Source organism: Echinops telfairi, unplaced genomic scaffold (genome assembly GCF_000313985.2).
Source record: "Echinops telfairi isolate 266 unplaced genomic scaffold, ASM31398v2 ScPeMD7_3;HRSCAF=10, whole genome shotgun sequence".
Lineage (NCBI taxonomy): Eukaryota > Metazoa > Chordata > Mammalia > Afrosoricida > Tenrecidae > Echinops > Echinops telfairi.
In genome coordinates, this window is record NW_022103899.1 from 48,977,390 (window position 1) to 49,003,995 (window position 26,606).

The 26,606-nt window shown below is 45.4% G+C and overlaps 1 protein-coding gene across 2 annotated transcripts in view; it reads right to left on the reverse strand.

Annotated features, from left to right (window-relative positions):
* Positions 1–21,576: 21,576 nt before the first annotated feature.
* PAX3 (paired box 3) overlaps positions 21,577–26,606 on the reverse strand; it is a 112,621-nt gene continuing 107,591 nt past the window's right edge. For both annotated transcript variants that reach the window (XM_004701637.3, XM_004701636.3), the window contains exons 8-9: positions 22,261–22,507; positions 21,577–21,761 (exon numbers count right to left, since the gene is read on the reverse strand). In XM_004701637.3, coding sequence (XP_004701694.1) covers positions 21,727–21,761; positions 22,261–22,507 — 282 coding nt within the window. In that variant the 3' untranslated portion in view covers positions 21,577–21,726. The remainder of the gene's footprint in view (positions 21,762–22,260; positions 22,508–26,606) is intronic.

Here is a 26,606-nt window from a genome sequence, read left to right on the forward strand (position 1 = left end):
GGGTGGGACAAAATGAGAAGATTAAAAAGAGAGTAAAAGATTAAAAGAGGGAAGGAATATAAGGAAAATTCCAAAGGGGGGGAGGAGATCAAAAAAGGGATTAACCATGTGAGTTGTTGTTTTTCAGAAATTAAAAAAGTATGGAGGATAAGGAATTTGTTTCCTTTTGGCCCAAGAAAACCGCCAATTATGGTAGCTAAACTGCTCAGATCACATGTCAGCCTGCTTTGGAAATGTGAGAAATGGATGGGAAATATAAACACAGAGCAATAGCTTACAGTTATGTTATGAATTAAGCCAGAAAAATATCGAGATTTAGTCACTGAATAAGCTGCCAGGGTTAATTTTCCCTGATGAACTTGAGCAAGATCAGAATGGAAGTGATAACCCTGCAGTAGGACCCGGGCCTCTGCAATCAGATGCATCGTTCTCTCTGGGGAAAGCCCTCAGCCCAAGAGCCTAGTGAGTGAAGAGCGAGGATGTTTCTCAGATCGCTGTCCTAGGTTCTGGGCTCCGGGCTCTGAGATGGGAAAGCCAGGGAGTCACCACCAGGGAACAGTGTTCTCCTCACTCTTTTTTTTTTTTTTTAAATAATACTTTTGGGGGATCAAGGATTAGTCAGTTTGGATCCACTTTTAAAAACAGAAAATGCTTCAGGCTGCATAGATTAATTTGAAATTTGTACATCTTAAAATGAAATGTACCTTTTATTACTAAATATGTCGATTTCATTCCTTGCGAATTCACAGCAATTTTTTTCACGCTTGCGCTTCTGACCCAGCTATTTCCTTGGGGTTCGATGCACGTATCTGTCTGTGTATGTGTGTGGATGCCAGTTAATCAACAGTATTTTTGTGGGGTTTTTTTTTTTAACACTGACTTTCTTTAATTGCCAAATATTTATTGTTTGGAAAATGATGGGAGGGAAACCAAATAATAGTCTTAAATAATAAATTTGAGAAACAACAAATCATCAAAGTCAGAATGAAGAGGAAGGAAAAATCAAAAAGTTATTCTATTCCACTAAACTCAAGTTAGTTCTTATAAAAACACAGATTTACACTATAAATTCCTTGAGGGATTATTAAAAGTTGTTTATGCCATTTAGGGCCTCACGCGTACGTGGAATAGACTCATGAAGCACTGAGGAGCAGATCGATCAGTAAGGCAATCTAATAAAACTCTAACTAGCATTGAGTGTCATCTTATTTCATGCCTCCTCATTGACCGGCTAAGATGTCTAAAGATCAGAAGTCTCTGTTTTATTCCCATTTCCCTTAAAGGCAGACAGCACAGGAGACATTTCAGAAAAGCAGATGAATTTTATATTAATTGCCCCCTTTGTTGCCCGTCAAAAGGAACCGACCTTCCGCTTCCCCGGACGGGTCACTATAAACAAACAATTTAGGTCAAGAGCCACAATAGCTACTTTACCTCCTGCTGTCTCCATCCCATGTGCACTCTGGTGTCCTGCTTGGGGGTCAGGAGCCAAGGAGGCTGAGCTCTAAGGGAAGAAGGCAATGAGAGGGAAACAGACTGAACGGCAGGCACAGTTGCTTCATACAACACTCCCACTTCTGCGGGAAGCTTTCCCATGGAAGTAAAGATGCCAGCACAGCAGACCATACAAAACTGTTGGTGGCAGCATCTCTGACAGCTGGAAAGTTAGGATGTCCATTCACCAGGAAATTGCGTGATGAAGTATGAAGACTACGTTTTGGAAAATTATAGCTGGAGGTCCATCGTATATTAAGTGGGGGAAAAATTAAGTACAAAGAAATATGTGACCAAACACCCATGTTTATAAACATAGAATAATGGAGGCTTCTGTGCGCACAAAAAGTGTGCAGAAGGACATCATTGCTATTTGGAGACTAGATAGAGAGAGGTGTATTATACACCTTATATGCTTGGCTTTTTATTGACATGCTTTTTTCTAGTGTGACTACAAGACATATAGAACTGCTTTTACAGATTTTCTAATCGATTGAAAGTCATAAAGAGAAAAATATATAAGCTCTTTCCCTTATCCATATTTTTAAATCCTCCGGTCTAAAATCTAATTTTTTGAGACAGACGTAGGTCTCTCAAGATGACAAAGAGGAATTGAGAAGAGGGTGGAGGAGAGCGTTGATGTAGGTGACGACGGGGACAGGACCGGAAGGAGCACAGGATCCGGAAGATGACTGTTTAAGGAAGAAGAAACAGGTGGAAAGATCCTGAGGGAGAAGATGTTCAGAGAAGTAAGAAACAGCAGAGGACAATCTAAGTAGAGCTGAGTCAACTAGAGGTTTAGAACAAAAATGACTAGAAAGGGAGCTAGGGCCCAAATTATCTAAGACTCAGTTTTGTTTGGGGCCCCTGGTAATGTAGTGACTTACACACTGGACTGTTAGCTGCAAGGTCAACAGTTCAAAGCCACCAGCAGCTCCACTGGAGGAAAATGAGGCTTTCCATTCCTGCAAAGATTTACGAACTCAGAGACCCATGACGGCAGTTCTGCTCTGTCCTATAGGGTTGCTATGATTCAGAATTGACTTGATAGCAATGGTTTTGCTTTACGTTTGTTTTGTTTTCGTTTTTAATTTTTATTATAGCTTGGGTGGAAGTTTGCAAAGCAAATTACTTTTCCATTCAACAATTAATATATACGAACAGTAATAATATATAATATAATAATAAGGGTTCTTGGGGGGGAGAGGGGGGAGGGGAGCTGTTATCAAAGAGTTCAAGAAGAAAGAAAATGTTTTGAAACGAGTGGAAGCAATTGTAAAATTACGCTCGAACTGAATTACGGATTGTTATAATATCTGTAAGAGCTTCCAATAAAATGATTTTTTCAATTAATACGTTGTTTCATGATGTTGGTTGTCATCCCCTCAGTGCAATAGCACGCTCCCCACTTCCTCCCTGACTTCCTGGTATCCGTTTGTCCTTCTTTCTTGCCCCTTCCTACCCCTGAGCTTTGCTTTCTGAGCAAATGTCCTTGGGAACCCCCGTGGTAAATTGTGTTGAGGTTCATTGAACTCCTGGTTCAATTGTTCTCTTCACAGGCTTGCCTATCGTGTGGCTGTCAGTTGATCCCAGGGTGAGTTCAATTTCAGATTTGAAGCTGTCTAAGGGTCACTGTCACAAAACTTACTCTTTAACTTTGAATATTGTTCTACACTGTTTACCTCCCTTCCTATCCGGCACTTTCCACTGTGATCCTGATGAAAGCAGCTGGGAGTGGTAGTCAGGTACCACCTAGTGCTTCTGGTCTCAGGGTAGAAGCATAGGTGGGTTGTGTGGTCCTTTGGACAAATGTTTCCTTAAGCTTTGCACTTCTGTTTGCTCTGGACAGGGAGAAATCCGTAGTTGTGTGTATGCTAGATAGCTCCTTGCAAGTGTCTGAGACCCCAGCCCAGGGGTCCTCAAACTTTTAAACAGGGAGCCAGTTCACTGTCCCTCAGACCCGTTGGAGGGCCGGACTATAGTTTAAAAAAAAAACTATGAACAAATTCCTGTGCACACTGCACATATCTTATTTTGAAGTCAAAAACAAACTGGGCAAAACCACGCGGCGGGCCAGATAAATGTCCTCGGCAGGCGGCATGTGGCCCACGGGCCGTAGTTTGAGGACACCTTCCCCAGCCGCTACTCATCAAAGCAGGATGCAGACCAGTCTTTGGGGACTATGTTGTGCCAATGGACCTGGCTGTTCCCCTGAAGCTGTGGCCCTGTGTCCCCCAGCCCAGTGAATCATTCTCTCCGTGTGTTTCTTAATGGCAAGCAAGGTTTCAGAACATTTGTCACCTGTATACTTAGACTGTACAATGGCTGTGTATATGTTTTCAGCATATCCTAATACAAAGAGGAATGTAGACACAGCCTCTGCCCAAGCTACATATACTCATAGGCACGCGCCCACTCGTCTTCCTACATCTGCTGTTTAATGCCTGCTTATGAATTTCCTCTAGGCTGTCATTTGTCTTTCACGCTTGTTCACTTCCCAGTGTCTTCCTTTGCCATTGGTCATGTTGTACGGCCCTCCCCTTTATGATGTATGGCCTCGTCCTTCACCTGTGGGATACTAGCACAAAAGGAAAAAGGCTGGGACTTACTCCCTGACTGGTACAGAGGGAATCTGGAAGGCCAGAGTTCCATTGGCAGGAAGGCCGCCGCTCTGGTAGTTAGGGATATTGTCCGAGTATATTTTCCTACGGTAATCTATCATTTCCACAGTTTCTCCCTTAATGCTGTGCTGCCTTAAAGTGAGCACATGGTTGATTCATTCTCCCTATAGAAGCAGACATTCCTAATTGCTCCTTTCCTTCCCACCACAGCACCCAGCCTCTCTCATACTTGCCTCCAATAGCAGATGGGCATAGGGGGTCTTTATCCTCCAAGCCTGAATTAAAAATATTTGCTATGAGCCTGCATTTTTGGCTATATTAATTGAATCATGAAGTTTTGCCTTGACAGCTTTCAATGTATAGAAAATAACCATTTAGCCACTATGGCTCTTTTGAATTTTATATATAAAACAAAAGGGGGAATTGTGGGAAACAGAAAGACTTCTCCCAAGTTGTCTCCCCCAAATACATGCCAGACTTAGCTTGAGAATGACTGTACACTTTGGAGGTCATCAGGAGTAGATTAGGAGTCATTCTCCTTGAGAGCTATCAGACATCTGGAACAAGTAAACACCATTGTTTATCCCACAAGTAGGACCCACTCCCTTCTGATAAGGATAGTAGTTGTCTGTTTCCTTGTAGGAGACACCAGAGAGGTCAAACCTGCCCAAGGATGACCAAGGTTAGGTAGCCATTATGAATCTAGGGTCCACCCATCTTGTCACATGTATAGCCCTAGACCTTCCCATTCCTATGAGCATACCCCTAGCTCATCCCCTTCCTGTTACACTTATGCCTATCATAGATCCCCTTCTTACAATGTGTATTCCTTTTGTACTGCCCCTTCCTGTGACGTGTGATTCTATAATCATGTCCCCCTAAAGTGATATATAATGATTGGTTAGCAATAAAGAGGACTCTCTCTCTCTCCCTCCACATGGACCACCAAGCGAGGCTGAGGTGAGCAATGCTACCATGAATTGCATCTGACTCCATTACTTGACTCCATCTTTTAATTCTCATGCTCTCTATGACTTTACTATAATCTTTACTTATTATCGCTGTACAATTGCGCCTACCAGACCTGTGATGTTTTGTGGGGTTCCCTCTCCCCTTTAAACCCACATTCACCCAAGTTAATACATACCTACGCTCTGGTTCGTGATGTTTCCTCAGTTCCCCTCCCATCCCTGACAATGATCCAAGAATGTTTCTTTCGATATGGAAATCTTTTCTTAATTTTTATAATCATGTCTTCATGCACTTGTCCTATTGTGATGGACATTTTTCCCACAGGATAATGTCCTCCCAGTTAGTCCATGTGTTTCTTGCATTCTTCATTACTGTAACATTGCGTGGTATTCTGTTGTGTGTATGTACCATTCTTTATCCATTCTTCCACTAATGGGCACGTAGGTGGTTCCTATCTTTTTGGTATTGGAAAGAATGCTGTTGCAAACATGGGTGTGCATCTATTTGTGTCAGGGCTGTGACTTTCTTATGCTATATACTTAACAGTGGGATTACTGGGTCATTGTATATTTCTATTTCCAACTTTTAAAGAAGTGCTGGACCATTTTATATAACGGTTGTGACATTTTACAGTTCCTCCAGTAGTGCAAGAGAGTTCCAATCTCTCCACACCCTCACCAGCATTTGCTGTTGTTTTGTTTTAAGTAGGTCTGTGTTTTGCATTTTTAAACTTTGCCGTGATACTCGGGTGCAAGGATACCCCATTGTTGTCATGATGTCCACATCTAATAGGTTCCTGTGAAGTTGTGGAACAAGCATTGGATTGCTAACTACAAGGTAGATGGTTCAAACCCACCAACTGTTCCCAGAGAGAAAGAAGAGGCTGTCTGATCTTGCAGAGATTTACAATCTCAGAAGCCTACAGAGCAGTTCTGTTCTGTCCTGTAGGGTGCCTATGAGTCAGAATCAACTCAATGGCACGGGTTTTAAGGGCTCATGGTTCTGAGCATCGCTTCACAAGTAAGTCTTCTCTGGGGAAGTGTCTGTTCATATCTTCTGTCTGGTTTGTTTTGTTTTTGTGTTGTTTTCCTTTTAGTTGAAGTGCTAAAATATTCTATAAATTTTAGAAATTAGTCCCATGTCTCATATCTCCTTGCCAAAAATTTTTTGCAGTCTGTAGGTTGTCTTTTCACTGGTTGGAAAATTCTTTTGACCCCTTAAGTGTTTAATTTTCAGTAAGTTCCCATGGGTTATTGTCAATTAATATGGCCCTTCCAGCCATTATTCATTTTGTGATATTATTATTATTGACTCTGTGTTCATTGGACTACAGTCCCATTTTGGAGCGCCTTTTTTGCTATAATAATGGCTAGGATTTGGGTAGGATGAAGATCAGACAGTTCTAGAAGGTGTGAGCCCAGGCATACCCTTTGTTTCCTTGCGGGTATCTTTAACTCCACGTTAGAAGGTGTGACTTAAGACATCATTCTTTGTTTTCCTTAAGACACCATCTTTTTCCTAGAATGGGAGAGAGCTACCCGTTCAAAGACATCACCTCATACTTCTTTTTCCTGATTGAGCTTTGGTTAAAATCAGCAGACCCACATTTTTTTCTTCCGACTCTGGACCCTGCATGTGGCTTACTTCTGCCTGACCTTCAGAGTTAGGACTGAGCAGGACCCACTGCCACGTGACACATTCCCTCCAAGTTTCAGGAGTGTCTGTGGGACAATGTAGCGAATCACAGAATCCAGGGGCGTGAGGAGAAATGGAGCAGAATAGCATCTGAGAAGAGCTGGTCCTTTGAGACACCTTTAATCTCTAACTCTTTGGGACTAGTCGGGTATTAATTCTTCTAAAATGGCTGTCTAGTTCTGCCAGCACCCTTTGTTAGAGAGACTCTGTCCTCTCCTTTCAGTGGATTTCATCCCTTGGTGATGAAATAAGTAAGTAGATGGACTTACTTGGATATACAATTCTCTTCTACTGGTCTGTGTGCCGGGCATAAACTGTTTGGACCACTATGCTATTAAAACAAACAAACAAACCCTCTCTGCCATTGCGTTGGTGCTGATTCACGGCGACCCTGTAGGAGCGAGAGTTGCCCTTGTGAGTTTCCAAAACCATAACGATTGTGAGATCAGACAGTGTCAGGCTGACTACTTTGTTCTTCTTTCCCAGTATTTTACTTACCCGGGGTATCTTTCCTTTTCATATAAAGCTACTAAGTCATTTGGGGGTAAGATTGTGATTTTCTAACTTTTTAAATTACAACTCAAAGTAAGAAAAAAATTTTCACCACAAACCGATTCACGCGCATGTTTGTGCACACACAAACAGCCCACAAAGCGCCGTTTGGGAAACACTAAATTTTATTCTACGTGTGAGCAACAATCATTGGAAATAGATGTGTCCCAGGATTTGATCTAAGTTTAAAAGAACCATCCTGGCTATTGTGCAGGATTGTCTAGGGATGGCGTGGCAAAAGTGGAAGCAAATCTTTCATGTGGGGTATGAAGGTAATGGTCATGGTGAGAAAGTTTGGAGGCTAGACTACAGGGTGAATGGAGAGAATAAGAGTCAAAAGTGGTCCCAAGTAGTAACTGGGGTCTTAAAGGTCATGGGTGGTCATTTGAGGTGATCCAACCCTGATCAACTATTGATCCAACCCTGTCTGGGGCAAAGAAGATTGAAGAAAACTGAAGACACGTGGTAATGATTAGTCCAATGGACTAATGAACCACACACACATCACCATCTATGACCGTAAGGCCAGAAAAAGTAGATGGTGCCCAGCTTCCAAGATTAATTTCCCGGCAGAGACTCCCATTAGAAGATCCTAGATGGGTGAGGAGGGCAGGAATTGGGAAACAAGACTCAAAATCAATCTACTGGTTGGACATAAGCTAGTGGAAGCCCCAGAGCTTAGACACCTTTGAGGTCTGAAACTGAACTCAGCCTGATGGATCCATTTTCAGACAAACAATGGACAGCTCTATAAGACGAACAATAAATAACACGAGTGAGCTACACACACCTTAACATAAGATCAAAAACGCAGCATTTACCCAGAGATGGTCCCGAAGTGGTAGGAAAGGACAAAGAACAGGAAACGCCGGGAGAAAATGGGATAGGTAGGGATACATGTCGGGATTTCAATCAGCGAGATGAAACAAAATGTGCACCACTTATTGAATGGAAAAGTGATCCACTCTGTAACCCTTGACCCTGTTCACAATATAAGGGTCTCTCTCCCTGTCTCTCAAAGAGAGAACTAGTAGAGCTTCCGAGGGAGCGTGCCTTCGGGGCAGGATCATCTAGGGCAGTGGTTCTCACCCTTCCGCATGCCGCGACCCTTTCATACAGTTCTTCATGGTGTGGTGACCCCCCAGCCATAACATTATGTTCGTTGTTACTTCCTAACCGTCATTTGGCTACTGTTGTGAATCAACGACCCCTATGAAAGGGTCAGTTAACCCCCAAAGGGGTCACGGCCCACAGGTTGAGAACCGCTGCTCTAGGTGCCTGGCGATGCCCTTGACTTGGATAAGGGGGACGGGGTGAGCAGCACAGGGTGTCCCGAGGGAGCCAGGAGTTGTACTGAAGACTAAGTTTGGGTTGCCTCCGAAACATCTACCTGGAGAGATTGGGTTGTCTTCCTGAAGTTAGGGTAATCACAGATCTTATCCTTGCCAAGGAAATGGAAAGGGAAGCCAAAGCAAGTAGTCCTGGTGGAGAAGTAAACGTGGGCCCCCTGGCCATCGAGATGAGGGGGGGATGAAAGGAAAATCTCAGGGCGGGATTTCTCAGCCTGCAGCGATGAACCCATTCACGGTGCATGGGACTCGATTTCTCTTCATAAAAAGTGAATGAAGAGCAGAGGAGGAGAGAAGGGAGGGCAAGAAGAGTAAACATCTAGAAAGTGAGGGAGTGAAAGAGATTTGAAACCCTCACCCAACAGATAGTGGTTGAAGAGCCCTTATTGGGCTCCAGGAGCATCATCTCGTTCATTCATTTCTCACACCTCCATTTTACATTTGAGCAGACCAAGACTCGATGAGGTTTAATGAGTTGCCTCCTCAGCTGCTCGGTGGGACTTGGGATGACAAACCACGTCTCCCTGAGACCCAGCCAAGCTGGTTGGAGTTACACATCACATTGGCTTTAAGTGTGCTGTGAGCATTGTTTATCCAAAGAAGATATGGACACAACCTAGTTCTCCGTCACACAGGGAATGGTTCAGTAAATGGTGGTACTTATGACAGTGAAAATCTAATGAAGGAGAGCTACATAATATAGAAGGATGCCCAAAATACATTACACAGAGATAAAGCCAGGCACCAAAAATGACACACGGAATATATTTTGTTGAATATTTCTACTTTAGCTCTAAAATTATATATATATCCCAAGCACAATTTGTTTAAATAAAGATAACATTTGGGACAAAACATCAATAAATAACATATTAATAATGGGCTACCCCTGGAGAGCAAAGCTGGGAGTATAAGAAATGGCATAGAATTGGTTTTCAACATGTGCCGAGCATGTTGATAACTTAACTGGTAGGTGTAAGTATGGCAATTGAAATACAGTGAACCCTTGTTTATCGCGGTTAATTGGTTCTAGACCCTACTGTGATAAATGAAATTCCGCGAAGTAGGATTCCTTATTTGTAAATCAAATATTTTCGTAGTTAGAGCATAGAGGACATGAAAAAACACCCTTTAGTCACCATTACACTCGTATTACCCAATTTATTAAACGAAAAAGGGAAAATACAGTAAAACGTTTTGGACGTTACAATTATCATTTATTATTTATTATATTATTTATGGCATCAAGCGTGTACAGTATGAGCCAATCAGTGGCAGTAATGACAGAGCATGAGCTGTTACGCAAAAGCCGCGATAGAGTGAAGCCGCGGAAGTCGAAGCGCGAAGTGGCGAGGGTTCACTGTAACTCCACATCTCTTCTGTGACACACAGAGGAGAGCACGTTCCTCCCATCCTTTGTGAAGTGAGGCTATGTAGCTTGCTTTGGTCAATGTGAGTAGACAGAATGTGTCAATTCTGAGAGGCGTCTTCGGAGCCACTGCACAATGTGTTGCATTTCTCGCTCCAGGCCAAGCCATGCTGAAAGCATGTGAAGAGATGAAGGGTCCCTGAGTAACTAGTGAGCAACCCTCTCCTGCCAGCACACATTGGACATGCAGTGAGAGCAAACGAGTGAATCTTTGTCGTTAAAAACCCCCCTAGGTTGGAAGTTGTGACGGCAGCATCGCGTAGTCCATCCTGGCTGACATCAGATAACAAATCTCTAGGTGTGGAGAGAAATACGGACCCAGCAACTACACCAGAACTTCGTCTAGTGTTCTTAGGAGTCAATGACAAATGAGTGTATTTATTCATTAAGCAAATATTTATGGAATACCACGTAAGTCGCAGGTAATTTTAGACATCACTTGCCTGCCATGGAATGAGACAGATGAGATCCCCATCCGCATAATAAACACACCAAAATAAAGGACCAGCAAGAAGAATGGTGTGTCCTCTGGTGAACATAAAGCCACGTGATGGGATGGAGAGAGGGGGCGATGGCGTTACTCTGAGTGGCCAGAGAGGCCTCTGGGAAGCCATCATTTCAGCCGATGGTTGCAATTACAGCGATTGTTCTAAGACCACAGAGACATGTCCTTAAACTTTCCATCATCTTCACATTTTCTTGAGTGGGTCTATATTTCATGTTGAAGTGGAATCACGCCATAAAATAAATAAATAACAGGGGGTGAAATGGCGGAGTAACCGAGTGCTGAGTTAGTACACCCAGGAGGGCCAGCCATCACCCTGCGAGTGGAGGCCCATATTCAGTTACACCTGCACATGGAACCGATAGAGCCCTAAGTGGATACAGAAGCCAACGTAGGCACCTCTCTAAGTGGAGGAGGCCACCCATTGAAAATGTATCCCATCAAACATCAATCAAGATAGCCGTAAAAGGGGTGAAATGTGTACACACATAAAAAACAATTGAAAACATATTTGCCTAATTATACAGACAAAGATATAAAGATGAGTGCTGAAAGGAGATGAAAAACGAGGAGATGAGGAATCTCTCCTAATGGAACCCAACTCCAGGGCTAGTCATATGGCCTCGGGGCCAAACACTACCAATTACAAAGACATTAAAGAGTTAATAAAGTCTGTGAAGTGTTTCCAAAAAGAGAGGAGGAACTGAACAGAGGAAACCACAACTCCGCTTTTATCAGTAATTACCCTTTTATATTTTTGTATCGCGCTAACAGTTATTAAATCATTCTGCAAAGGTCAAGTGGGATGCGTCTTTCCTGGACGATTTTCCCATTTCATGACACAGACTGAGTAACCGGATAGCCTACACTGTATGTCTGCAGGCTGGAAGACATTTACGCCCCAAGACTGATTTCCTGTGGTGTGATATTAGTCACTTAGACAATGGGGTTTTATATGAGGCTGTGCAAGTGTGGTATCGCAGCCAACTCCGTCCAGCCAACTGAAAATCTTCCAGTTACCAGCTGTCAGAAACACATTTGAACTGTTTATCATTAAAAAGAAAGAGAAAAGAAAGAAATCGGTTCCAATTCATTTCTACAGCAATAAGGCAGGCTATCCTCAGGTTGCTGCAGTCAACGCTTTGCTTTTAAACGAAATAAATTATTCAAAAGGCATGTACAATCCCTTTAGCTTCCAGCAGAATAATTTAAGAGATACCAAAGTTCTCTCTGAAGCAAGGTGTCTCCCTCTTAGAGTAAGGCTGGAGAGTCTGAAAGGCTAACGGATCCAAACGAGTCCCTCGTTGTTAAATGTTGATTGCATTTTCAGAATGCGATGACTGACAGTTCCCTATCTTTGTATAGTATCTTTTATCAGAAAAGTACATCTGTGTTCAAAATTTTTTTTTCTTTCAGTATCTCTAATAAGCTGGTGATGGTGGTGGTTCTTGGTTGCCTTCAAATGATCTCCGACTCAGGGGAATGAATGTACAAATGTGCTTTACACAATTGATGTGTGCATGGATTGTGATAAGAGTTGTATGAGCCCCTAATAAAATGATTAAAAAATAAAAATAAAAGAACCCAAAAAAAGCAAATGTTTTGAGAATGATGATGGCAACAAATGTACAAATGTGCTTGACACAATGGATGGATGTATGGATTGTGATAAGAATTGTATGAGCCTCCAATAAAAAGATTTTTGTAAAAAAAAAACGTATCTCTGACTCAGGCAACTTCATGCAAAACAGAACAAAGCGTCCTCCGACCGATGCCGTCGGCGTGATTGTTGCTATGGTGAAGGGCGTTGCTGCAGCTCTGAGTCAGCCCATCCAACTGAAGCTCTTCGTTCTCCTGGACTCGCTGTGTCTTCAAACCCGATGTCCTTCCCTTGTGGTCGCTCTTGCCTTACCGCGTGTCCAATGTCCCCCCAACTCAGCTTCTGAGGAGCACTCTGGTTGTTCTTCTGAGACACGTGTGTCTATTCTTTTGGCAGTCCATGACATTCAATGTTCTGGACCAGCAGCACAAGCAAGTGCATCGGTTCCTCTTCTGTCTTCCTTGACCATCGTCCAGCTCTTGCATGCAGATCAGGTGACTGAAAAGACTGGGGCTTGGGGCTGGTGCCCCTGCATCTTCAAAATGGCACCTTGGCTTTTGAGAAGGCCAAGGAGATCATTTGAACATCCTTTGATTTCTCGAATGCTACTGCCATGAACAAAGGTCGTCAACCCAATTATTGACTTCACATCTTGTTTGGCTTGCTGTTGTTCCCAGAGTGAAGAAGCAAAGAAAACCAGACTGGGATTAGTGGTTGTGCATAGGTTGTGGCTCTCTTCATGATTTTTTAAAATCATTTTATTAGGGGCTCATACAACTCTTATCACAACCATACATACATCAATTGTGTAAAGCACATTTGTACATTCATCGTGAGGGCACATTGCCCTCATCATTCTCAAAATATTTGCTCTCCATTTAAGCCCCTGGTATCAGCTCCTCATTTTCCCCCTAAAGAACCACCAGGTAAAGGGTCCATTTAAAAAATCTATAGAAATCTACAACATCTTGATAATGACTATCAACATGCTGCTCCATAGCCAACAACAAAGGGGAGGCGACAATCTTATGTCATTCAATAAACCAGTCACACTGCTTGGCGATGAGGAAAATAGAAGTTGGGAGGGAAACGCTCCAGGCATCCGCTTTATCTTCTAGAAACGTAAGCTACCAGCAGAGAGCGAAACACTGAACCTAGTGATGGAACTTGACGTAGGTACATCATACACGCCAGGTCTCACAGCACGGTGACTACCACTCACACTTATGTCCAACTTACTACACCACACCACCCTGCTTAACTGCAAGAGGCCCTGCCTTCTTTATTTTTTAAAAAAACAGGAAAATAAGCCAGCTCACAGCCATTGAGTCCACTCAGACTCACTCCCACCCTAAAGGACAGAGTCCTTACTCCTTGGCGTTTCCAAGGCTGGGAATCTGGAGGGGAGCAAACAGGCACATCTGTCTCCCCTTGAGTGGCTGCTGGGGTCGAACTGCTGACTTCATGGTGAGTAGCCCAATGTGTGACCCACTCTGCCACCAGGATTCCTTTCTTTACGACTGCTTTTTATCTATACGTCCTTTCTTTACTAAACGTTCTTCTCGACATTGCTGACTCAAAGGGAGGCATCTGCTTCCTATTTTGATCCTGTCGGACAGGCTGTGAGGGCCAGGAGAGTCAGCACCCCCAGATCCAAATGTTCCCACAGGATCCTGCAGCTTTCGACTGCGATTCTGAAAACAGTGGCCTCCCCTTGGGCAGACCTATGCTTCCAACCAAGACAGAAGTCCCCGGTTTTCGACAAGTAAGTATCATCTGCAAACATAAACGTTACCTACAGAAATCGCCTTTGGCATCCATTGACAGAGCCGCTTAGCGTTTCCACATCTCTGCCCTCTCCATCCGAGTGTGTTTGGGAAGAGGGAGAGGAAGCACTGCCTCAAAGAAACCTTTAACTTGGAGCTTACAAAGAAGGAATGGGGGGAAATTTTTAAAATAAATAAAAGAAGGGATGGGGTAATAGTTTTCTGATTGCTGCCCATCGAGGTTGAGCAAAGAGATCTAGGGGGCCAATTGACTCATTGGGAAGGATGGATCAGCCCATCCATCTGGGATGCCAGGAAAAGGTACCAAAGTGGCCCCAGCTTCCCAGTTCTGATGGCTTCAGTTGTGTACCCCCAAAAGTAATGTTAAAATCCTACCCCTCACTGTTGATGAATGTGGCCTTTTGGGGAGATAGGCTCTTTGAAGAGATGAACAGTTAGCGCAAGATCATAGCCAATTATGGTGAACCCTTATTCAAAATGAAAAGTTTCAAAAAGAGAGGAGACCGAGAGATTCAAAAAAGCAGTCGTGTGAGGATGGAGACAGAGATTTGAATGATTTCTCTATAAGCCAAAGAATGCCAAGGATTGCCAAGAACCACCAGAAGCTAGGCTGAGCCAAGGATGAGTCTTTTCCCACAGCATTCAGAAAGAACCTTGCTGTGCCTACACTTTGAATCTAGACTTCTGGCCCCCAGAACAATGAGGCAACACGTATATCCCTAGTGTTTTAAGCCAACCATTGTGTAGGACTTGGTTCTGGCAGCCCTAGGAAAGGAAGCCCCTAGTCGAATCCACCAGTCAAACGCGAAGGACAAGCAGAGAGTAGCTTCCAACAATGAACCTCCACAATGCAAAAGCACAAATAGCACGATACCTCTACCAAGCTTTGTAGGATCCGCTTCAGGAAAGCATCGTCACAGAAGCTCAAAATTCACTCATCTGACACAAAAGAGAGGTAGAGAGGACAAACAAATATTCCTTCTCTAAAGAGGTTTCCGCTACGAGTCGTGACTTACAGGACGGTACGCAACAACAAGCAGCAGCTAACAAGGCAGCGAGGGTGGCTGTCGCTCTCAAAATGTGGGAGTAGTACAATGTTAATGGGCTGGAAAGGAGCCAAACGTACGGAGGTGGCAGGCAAGAGGTAGTATGTTATCAGATCCATGCTTAAAACGATCCTCGATGCTGCAAGACCCCCCAAGAACCTGCAGAACAAAGTGCTAGCTCTCCTCTTGGGGAAAAGCCCAAGTAGCAGGGATTTGTGTGTGGAGACTTTGTAGGTCTCTAACTGGGTATCTAAAAAGGTCATAATGAAATATCAACACACGGTGATTCAGACCCATCCTTCCTTGCATAGCTTCATGTGAACTGCTGCCAGCCTCACACATCTGGCCCTCTGCCTTAGACGATGGTGCTCGGACAAGGTGGGGAGAGAGCGCTCACTGTCTCGGACTCCATAGGGACTTCCCTCTCTCAGGTGTGCTATTGAAAAGATCCCTGACCATGGCTACAGACCCCAGGAAACTCATGGGTCCGTAGTCAGTTGCCCGGTCATGGGAATCTTGTCAGTGCTGCCGCCAGAGGCATCTGAGCTCTGAGCCCTGCCGGCTGCCACCTGGGTGGCGATTCCGGTGGTCTGGGAGACCTTTCCACCAGCCATTCGGCTTAGTTCTTCTACAGCCACTGCTCTAAGCAACCAGCCCTGAACTCCTTCCCGCTCTGTCCTAATCTTCCCAGTGTGGAGTCCAAAGTATCACCAGCTGTGTCCTCGGCATCCAACAGAAACATCAGAAGTAGGGCTCTGAAGTGACCTGTGAGGCTCCTCTGTCCCCCAATCCTCATAGAATCCAACCGTGGTCCTCTGTGTGCCTTGGATCCTGCATGAGCCGCGGAGCTGGCCCCTGTGCTTCAGGGATGATTGCAATGAACCCTAGTCACCCCAACTCACACCTCTATGAGAGTGAGCGCTTTTCTCCGAAGTCTACACCAGGCCAGTATAAGAGTCGACCTTCATTCAGTTATTCATGTATTTGACACTTAATAGGCGTTGTGGATCACACACTGTGCTAGGCATTTGGGATACAATGGTCAGCAACAGCCAAGGGGGGTTTGTAAAGGACATGGGACTAGCTGGCGATTGGCAAGAAGAGAACTCCCAAGCACAGCTGTTTCCCTTTTATCTACCGCACATCATCTAATGCTGGCTTCCAGACCCGTGGGCAGCGGTTTTTGGTTTTTTTGCAAAAACCACTCACTTTTCTGCTCCTCCGTGTTTGACACCAGCTCTCCTTAGCCACACAGTCAAAGCGAAACGTCAAAAATGATTCACTCAGAATGAACCGTCCACACATAAGTACAGTTCATCAGAATCGTCTAGGCATGCATGATGAGAAGCCAACACGCATTCACTTAGACGGGCTGAGACTCAAAGCTTATCTCAACAAAGAGATCTCCTTTCCACAGAGACCTCGGTTGTGCTCCCACGTGTGGCCACTTGACTCTCCATCGTGCAGTTTGAGGGCTCACTCTCCCAGGCCAGGTTCCCCCTTGACCAGGTTAACTCCTCCATCCCCTTGCTCATTTGAGACTCTTCCAAAATTCAGTCTTCAGCCAGAGACCTAGATAAAGATCTCTTTGGGGTCTTGGAAGTTCCTCTCCCCCCAAATATCCACGTATTGGGACTTCGGACCGTGAAAGGACACTTGGAAGCTTTGCTAATTAAAAGTGTCAAATAACGAGATCTTTGTTTGCATACAGTTGTGAAATGCGTGGTCTTATTGCTCAGAAAGGCGAAACAGGGAGGGTAAAGGGAGAATGGGTAGGAAAGAGGAAACCGTTTACAAGGAACTATATGTGACCTCCTCCCTAGGGGACAGACAACCGAAAAGTGGGTGAAGGGAGACGTCGGACAGGGCAAGATATGACAAAATACCAATTTATAAACTATCAAGGGCTCATGAGGGAGAGGGGAGCGGGGAGGGAGGGGAAAAATGAGGACCTAATGTCGGGGGTTTAAGTGGAAAGAAAATGTTTTGAGAATGATGTACAAATGCGCTTTACACAATTGATGTGTGTATGGATTGCGATAACAGTTGTATGAGCCCCTAATAAAATGTTTTTAAAAAAAAAGAAAGAGACTGCCCAGAAATGTCTCAGCAGTGCTGTCCGTACAATCACTAGGAATGATGCAAGCTTGTGTTTCTCGGGGTGTTGTTCACATGAAGCTGTACAGACATGTAGACCCAGGGGCGCTCCCCCTCTGGCCAGACAAGGTCCCTAGGACTGTTTGTTCCAGGAGAGGAGAGGGTTCACTCCACAGGGAGCTAGGATGGGTGGGGGCAGTCAGGTCCCCATTCCCCTGGAGATTGATAAAAGAAAGAAAGAAAGAATGGGGCCCAGGGAGCGAAGACTTTCAGCATGAAACATACAGGTAGGGCAAGAGATTTCACAGAGACAGAGATTCAAGGAAGACATAAAGAAGTGCACCGACAAGAGATACGAGCCGCACGTGGCAAGTGCTGCGATCAAGAGCCGGGAGGGAAAGTGATCATGTGAGGTCAGGTTTCTGTGGAGGAATCCCACATTCCGGTAGCAGTCCTTTCATCTACTGGGAAGCCCGCAATAAAAATGTTTAAAGCCTGTTTCCAACTTGAGTCTGGCAGGAGGGGGAGTTGACATGGTGCGGGGAAGTGAGGCTTGTGAGATGCTTGAGGCAGGGGACACAGGGGCACTGAGGATGGTAAGAAACTCCGGACAGAGCAGCAATGGGTGCACCACCTGGGGGGGTGGGGGGGCTAAGGAGTGTCACTGAATTGGACACATAAAAGTGATATTGGCAAATGTTTTGTTAGTTATGTTTCACGACACTGGGAATAAAAAAATGATTAGGAAGGGGTGGGGGTAAGCAAATGGAGAAGTTACGCAGCGCATCTTCCCAGCAGGCTGCGGGGATGTCAAATCCTGCTTCGGTAGGGCCTTGGCACACTGCGGGCCTCAGTCTCTCCCCTGTGATTTGGGCTCCTAAATCCCACCCCACAGGATTTTGTGAGACTTCAACCAGTTAACCAAAGTATGTGTTCACTAAGTAGTAGCTTCCTGGCTTCTTATTTTGGAACAAGTGCTAACCAAAGGGCAATATGGCTGACTGGGAGGATGAATGTGGGAAAAGAGCTGAAACAGTGTAAGGATTTAAAATGTTTTGCTATTATACCTGCATTACTAGGGGCTCTTCGGAATTGAACTTAAAAGCTTTAGACCAGGGCTCCCAGTGAAACTTTCTGAAAACATGAGAATGGTCTCTACAGTGGCACTGCCCAAGACTGGTTCCCTCGCTCCGTGAACTGTGGCCAGCGCAGCTAGAAACCGTCTTCATTTCATTTCATTGTAATTTTTTAAGATGTAGAGTCCTGCTTCCCTGGGGGCTACCGAGCACTCTTCTACATATTTCCGGTCTTGGGGAAGCGGAAAAATGTTTCCTTTAAGCATACAGATAGCAGAATCATTCTGCCGGGCTTCAAATCCCACTCTTCTCCATGCTAACTGGGCGATTTGTATGTGATGTCCTCTAAAACGTCTCGTTCGCTCAGGACCTATTTTCAGGTGGGGTCAAGCTGGACAGCAGTGGGGAGCACAGAACAAAACACAACTCCGTCCTGCACTGTCCTGGTCATCCTTGCAATGTGGGAGCCCACGGAGGCAGCCACGGTGGGTCCGGCAGGGCTTTGCCCATGTGCTCTGACCCTCGGTTCTGCCAAGCATGATGTCCTTTCCCAGGGGCTAGTCTCTCAAGATGCAGTCTCGTCATCCTCACTGCGAAAAGCCTGCTGGTTGTACTTCCCCCAACGTAGATCACTGGGACCCTATCTGGAAATAAGGTCTTGGCAGACATCACGGAGTTAAAGCAAGGCCAGCTGGATTAGAGTAGGCCCTACGCCAATGACTCCTGTCCTTAATAGATGTGAGAACCGGGGTACAGACGCACAGAGGGGAAGACCAGGTGATGGCCGAGGTGAAGTCTGAATGGAGTCATCTACAGAGTGCAGAACACCAAGGATCTGAAGCCGCCAGAAGGGAGAGGAAGCAAAGAGTCTTCCCTAGGAACTTCAGAGAAAGCATGGGCCTGCTGAAACCTTCATTTCGGGTTTGTAGTCCCCAAGATTGAGGAACAAAAACATATCTGCTGCTGTGTGCCTCAGAAATGGGTTACAATTTGTGGTCCTCTGTTATTGGAACCCCAGAAATGAGTCCCTAGGTGCTCCCATGACCTCCTTGGTCCTCAGTTTTCCTCCCTTATAAAGAGCAATGATTTGGGCACCTCATGCTTCCCGTAGATGTTGGAAGGACTAAATAAATACACGCAAGCCCTTCCCGGGGTATGAAGAGTGCTTCCCCTCGCACCGGACTGCAACTGCGCATCTACTCACTTGACACGCTGCTTACCACCAGCTCCCAGGACTGGGTTCGCACATTCAGACTCTCATTGAGTGAGTGTCGGTGGGAGGGAAGGAAGGTTAAAACGGCAGTACTATTTTTCATGAAGAGGTAGAAAAGTAAAATGAATAAGCAACCATATGTGAAAGCCTTGGATAAACATGTCCGTGGAGCTGCCTCCTAGAGATGAGCCTGGAACCTGGCCCTCTGGGAATGAAAACGGGCTTCCCATTGGCAGTGAAGGAAGGGATTGGGAACGCCGAAAGGCAGACCCATACACTAGAGGGGCTTTCTGATACCACATCTAAGCCAACGGCTATCGAGACGATTCCAACACATGGCAACTCCAAGTTTGTCACAGAGGAACTGGGATCTGTTGGCTTTTCAGCGGTTGTTTGTTTCCAAAGTAACACCTCGGGTCTTTCTTCTGAGGTACCTTTTCAGGGACTTGAACCACTAACCTTCAGCGAGCAACTAAGTGAACTCACTCAGCATTGGCCCCCACCTCAGAAAATACATGCTTTGATCCTTACAAGCTGGTTCACCACAGCTGCTGTGAGAGCGCACCTGCGAGCCGCCGTGCGATTGCGCTTACCGGTGTTCCGCTCTAAGTGAACGGTGCCGTTGGAAGTGAGCTAGGTATGTGCTGTCCAGCTCCCGCTTGCCAAGTCCTCTAGTAATGATCCAGTCACCAGCTTCCCTCTCTGCCCCCCAAAATAAGGAGTGTCGGGCAGGTTTTCATAACTGTTTATTCATTATAAATAGTAATATTTACTGCACTTTTTACAGGAGAGGCATTTTTACAACACGCTGCTGTTGGTTGAGGCTGTAACACAAAGACAGTACTGCTCTTGTTCCATCACCCTCGACGACCAATGTAGGAACTAACCTGGGTGCTATGTCTAGTCTCACTAACTCGCTACGTCATAGTTCATAACTCTATAAGGAATGTATGGGTGCCTACTTCACTCATTGTTCTGAGAAGAGAGAAAAAGAGAGAAATAAATAACACTGCCTTCCACCTTCTTGTTCCTCTTAACATTGCAAAGAACAAGTTTATTGACATTCTAAAGTGTCACCACATGCGTGTGTGTGTGTGTGTGTGTGTGTGTGTGTGTGTGTGTGTAAACCTCCATTCCCATCACCTTTTAATATCCGTGATCGTGGTTTCATTTCAAAGCATGTGAGGGCCATGTGGGCATGTCTGGGTTTGCCCGGCCCTTCCTAGAAAAGAGAAGAATGTAAACGTGATCATTTTAAAAGCATTATGATCTGACATGGTCTCTAACTGAAAGGAGCACGTCAGGTGTTGGTGGCCCAGCAGCTGGGAAACACCACTGCGTTCTCCCGCCAGGGCTATCGAGCTGTGGAGGGACAAGCACCTGCAAAAAGAGAGTTCAGGTTCAGTTTCTAACGCCTTGGCCATCGCCAAAGCATCCGTGAGGTACACAGTATTGCACACTGGGAAGCAGTGAGGGGTGGGGGTGGAGGGAGGCATACAGCACCTCTTCACCAGGCCCTCCATCCCCTTCTCCCCACCCCAGAGGGGCTTCCAGATGAAAACAGATTGGGAGAGCATCAAGCAGAAGGAGAAAAGAGGCTATTCTTCATGGCATCCCATATCCTGTGAGCAAGACGTGTCCATGACATTTATTGATTACAAATGAGGATAAGATAACAAATAATTTATTGGGCAAGTCCTTTACATCTAGTCTAGTGTCCTAAAACATGACAGCATTGATTTTTTTTCATTTTTCAGATCCATCTTCAGGGGCCGAAAAAGCACAGGAGGGCCACCTCTCCCGTTTCGCTGACGGCGGTTTCCCTTTGCTGAACTGTCAGCATCGGACATCCCCCACAAGGTCCATTTTTTGCATTCTCCTGTGATATTTCACACCACGCTGCCTGCCCAAACCGGTCCAGGGGAATCACACGCACGCACGCAGGCACGCAGGCACGCACACTGGAATGATTTTGCCCCCTGACCACCGGCACTAGCGGGCACTCGGGGCATTTTGATATGTAGCCGTGTTAAACCATTGCCTTAAAAAGCTGCTTTTGTCCCTTACGCCTCCGGCTCGTGCTCTTCGAAATGGCTTTTGGCCAACATGTTCAAAAGAATCGGAAACCACTGGAGAAAAATAAAGCCAATCACTCTCCCGTCGCGGCTGCCTCACGCCCCCACCCCACCCCAGCCCCCAAAGGGAGAGGGATTGTTCTGAGAAGACTCTTCGTGTCTAGAGCGTGGAGACCAGAGACAGGGCCAGTTAAAGCTCCACGTGGGCAGTTCACTTACGCAATATCTGGCTTGAGATAATGAAAGGCACCTGTAAAGAAACAAACACAGCTTTTTAAGTCGGCTGGGGGATTCACAGCGAGGGCCAACATCAGCTACAGGCTGACAATGTCATATTTAATACCATGGTATCAAAGGACGGCCACTACTATTTTTATTCCTGAGACAAGTTTGACACCACTCTGTGTCCCTGGGATTACACTCCACATGATCCCCGAGCTGACCTCATTAAGACCATGTGTTTCCAATGCGGAGGGTGATTTCATTTCGGCCAGCCCCTGTGTTTTACCTAGTGGCAATCAGGTTTCATGTCTCAGCAATTAATAACCTCAAGATGTTGTTGACATCAGTTAAGAAAATAATTATACAAGGGAGCCCTGGCTGGAACAATCAACTGGCTTTGCCACAAAGTTGATCCTGGGATAAAAGGCTTAATCATGCCTCTAACTTCCCTTTCTTAAGGAAGAGCTGAGATCCAATGGTCAGCCTTCCTTCCAGGTGCAATCATCCCTAGAAAGCCCACGGCTTACTTTGTCCATACTGCCCATACTGGTAGCCTGTAACAGGGTCCATACTGTAGCCTGTGGTGCTATAGGTGGGTGGGCAGTAGGATTGAGATGTTGGAAGGCTGTCCAGACTCTTCATGTGGTCTAGTCTCTGACTGCAGCTGGCCGACACCGTGGTGGTAGGTTCCAGGCCTCCCGTGAGAGGGGAGAGCGCATAATCTGTCTGGGGCTGATGAGGCACCCCGCCGTGGTTGGTCAGGAGTCCCATTACCTAGAACCAAGAGGCAGATTGGAGAGATGTTAGCTGTGAGCTCCACTCACCATGGGTGGGACAGTACATCATACCTCAATGATCGCGTCTGAGAGCAAAAGGAAGGGAGAGCCACCAGACTCTGGTTTGGGGGAATCTCACAAAAATGACTTCGATTCAAGAAACGAATCACACATGTGCGGCAGGGCATCGTTGCGTCTCATCGGGGATTGGGTGAAAGCAAAGGTCACAACATTAAGAATCTGGCAATCAGAAAAAAACGAGGCGCTGATATCAAGGGCTCAAGTAGAAAGAAAGTGTTTTGAAATGGTGATGGCAACAAATGTCCAAAATGTGCTTGACACAATGGATGGATGGATTGTGATCAGAGTTGTACCTCAATAAAATTATTTTTTAAATTTTTTTCGCAAAAAAAAAAAAAAATGGAATCTGGCCATCAGGATTAACAATCAGGATCCACAGCTCCAAGAAGATGGAAAGTCATGAAAACTGGGGGAAAAAAGAGGAAAGGGGAGGAAGGGAAGAAGGAGGAGGAGGAGATGACTCTGGCGGAGCCTCTAATGGAATTCCAGGAAAAGAGAGGGGAGGGCAAGAATGGAGGGAGAGTGGGGAGGTGAGAGGAAGATAGAAATTACATGGTGACTGAATAGGAAATTGTCTCATTTTTCCTACATGCTACCTACCTAAAACATAGGACACCGGAGAGCTTCACATGCGATTTTAGACATTGGCATATATAGATACATAGAAAGTTAAATGAAGCCAAAGCACATGATTTCAACAAGTTTTAGGATCCCTATGCCTTGGCCCCCCCGCCCCCCCATAGCGTTCTCTCTCAAGAGAGCTCCTCTCCTTATTAAGACGAACGACTCCCTCCTGGAAGCTTCTAGCTGCTGCCCACATCCCTCCTCGGGCCTGGCTGTGGGTTCAGTCACAGACTTTGAACTGAGAGCCCTCTGCAGAGAGCAGCTCCCTCTTCATCACCTAGGATGGGGCATTCGGTCACTGAATGGACAGTGCGGGCTTCTTCCAGTCACAGGTCCCACTGCCTGGCCTCTGATCTCTTCTCTAAACTCCCAGTTCATGGTCGAGGGGGCTTCCCCAAGTGGAAGGGGAGGGGGCATTCTGTGATGGCCTCACTCCATTTTTCCACGAAGTCCCCTTGTCTGAGAAGGGCTAAAAGGGAAAACGTGACTGACACGCCGCCGTGGGACAACGTTGCTGCCAGCCGTTTTGTAAATGATCCTGGAGAAGAAGACTTTAAAACAAAAAACAAAAAAAAAAACGGTGCTAACAGAACAGCCTTCAAACAAACCCGACAGGGAAGCATTTGGCAAACTCTGGCTCACTGACCTTTCCAACACCTTTCTGATGGACGCAAGCGGGTAATTAATGGCGCTGCTGGACAACTGCCACAGGGGAGAGGAAGTGACTTCTCCACTCCCCACAATGAGGGTCGAAAGGCAAATGCAGAAGCAATCTGGCTGCTTACTGCTCGAGTTAACAGGCTCCAGCAAACAGCACGCTTTTAGAAAGCACTTGAATGTAAAGCGCCACATGAAAATTTCATGATAGCCCTGCTTTATTTTAAGAAGTTGCAGCATATGGAGATTAAAGTGTGCAAGCAAACGCAAAAGGACAGGCAGAAATGAAAACCACCCCCTGACGATAGCCCCTTGAGCCTCCACCAGAACTAGCTCAAAGGCAATGAGCGCCATAGAGTCCCAGGTCTGGGAGCCCCGACAACAAGGTGAGTGGGGGAGGCTCCTGCATCTCAGAAAGTATCCAAAATCAGACTCCAAAGACAAGGATGCCACAATTCCCTTCGGGTAGGGCTTGCATCATCCTTGTAGCTCAACAAAATCTTGAACTAAAGCTTTCAACTGATCTATCTTCAATTAGCCCCACGAGATCTGACCCTAAAAGACAACAATAAGAGAGTTGGATCTGTTCCCCACCTCATGTGGGTGACCCCCTCCAGGCGACTCGGTCCCCTGGCTGGGTCTGTATAGGTCCTGTTCTACATGCCACTGTCTCCTTATCACTTGACTTACTGTCCCTGTGTGCACACAGAAGGGCACACCTCATCGATATTGTCACATTCAAGTTCTGGAAGGCAGCCAGGGGCCTCGATTTTCTTGAACTGAACTGTGTGGTGAAATTCCTCCTCAAAAATCTCATAAAGTCGTGGGGGGGGTGGTATGTGAGTCACTCATCCATGGCAGAGGATAATTTTGTTTTATTGAAGAGCTGAGGGATAGGAGAGCCCCGAAACTGCGAATTAAGAATTAGTAGGGTACACAACTCTGGAAGGACAGTCTCTAGAGGGGGGTGCGCTCCTCAAACCCTGTCCAACACACGTCTAGTAAGTTCATGGCCTCACTCTCATGTTAGCACTCTGGACTTCATCAAGAGTGTACAGAAGTTTCATTCTCTCTGTTCTTCCGCTGCCACGGACTCTCCCCTTCCTTTATGATTTCTTCTTCCTTTGTTTTCTCCTCCTCCTCCTTCCCCTGCTTCCTCCTCTTCAGCCGATATCGATGGCTTTGTTCTGGGCACTTGGAGAATTTATCAACTTCGATTGATTACCTACTCATTTCTTCAGCCCAAATGATGCGTTGCGATTAGAAGAGAATGTGGGTTTATAATAGGTTGTTCTGTACCAAATAACTCTCTTTTCAAGTCAAGAGGCACCTCTTCATGGGCCAGAATGAAGACAAAAAATATTCTGTTTATACATATGAAATATGGGATTTTTTTAAATCAAAGGGAAATAATGACACTGGACCCAAATCCTTTACTGTATGTTAGCAAAAGAAACTGTGTAACGATATCAGTCCAGAGGGAGAAAATCCTGTACTACTGGATGAAACCAGGTATCTTTTTAAAACCCTATGCAGCAGTGCTGCTCTGTGACGCAGGCAGTTGCCATAAGTCGGACCCGACTCGACAGCAACTGGCATGGGTTTTGCTTCGATCCTCCATAAACACTCTGACTAAAACCCGGCAGATGACATGTCCCTTTAAGGGAGACCTGGACTACTCGATAGACAGTCCGAGGTGAAGAGCTCAGAGCAAAATTTTATTCAAGACATGCACATTCTCTCCTGAGCTGTATACACGTGTTTGTTAAAAACTTTTTTTAATCCCCTGCCATACATTTCTTATTTGTATAACTTGGAAGGCAGCAATAACTTTGTCCACAGGAAAACAAACAAACTAAAAACAGGAAGATCCTAAAAGAGAAGAAATTCGTACCTCGGGTTCTGATTGACCAGGAAAAAGAGCGTCCAGTGTAAACAGGCCGTGCTTTGAAAGAACAGCTCTGAAGCGACCCAGACTTTTCCCCCAAGGTCATTGCTGGTGATGAGACATGGTGCTAGTCTTACGACCCCGACAGCAAATGTAATCAAACCAGTGGAAGATGCCATTGTCTCCTGGCCCCCAAAAAGCTCATCAAGTGAAATCAAAGATCAAGACCATGCTCATTTGGGTGTTTTTTTTTTTTATATGAGGGGGATGGTGCATTTGGAGTTCATTCCACCAGGTCAGACTATTCAAGCTTTCTATTTAAAGGTTCTGAAAAGATTTTGTAACAGTGTGCGACAAAAAAGGCCTGATTTATGGCAGATGGGGGACTGGTTTTGCCACCACGACAATGCACCTGCTCACACAGCCATCTTAGTGCAACAGTTTTGGGGAAAAAAAACAACACAGCATGTCTCTTACCCCTCACACCTTACTCATCTGACCTCACTCAATGCAACTTCTTTTTGTTTCCACAAAAGAAGGAGAACATGAAAGGACAGCAATTTGACGACATAGAAGAGATGAAGAAAAAAATGAGGGAGGTGCTGTGTGCCATCCAAACAGATGACTTTGAAAAATGATTCCAAATATAGATTTGCAGATTTGACAAATGTATTAAGTGTAATGAAGAGTACTTTGAAAGTGATAAGGTTGTTTATTTTAAAAATAAAATACATAGCTTTTGGGGGAAATATTCCAGTTTTGGGGGGGTGCCCCCTTGTATGAAACCCAGGATTAATGAAGCCATGGGGACAGCAAGTAGAATAAGAGTTTCAGGGGATTGGGTGGG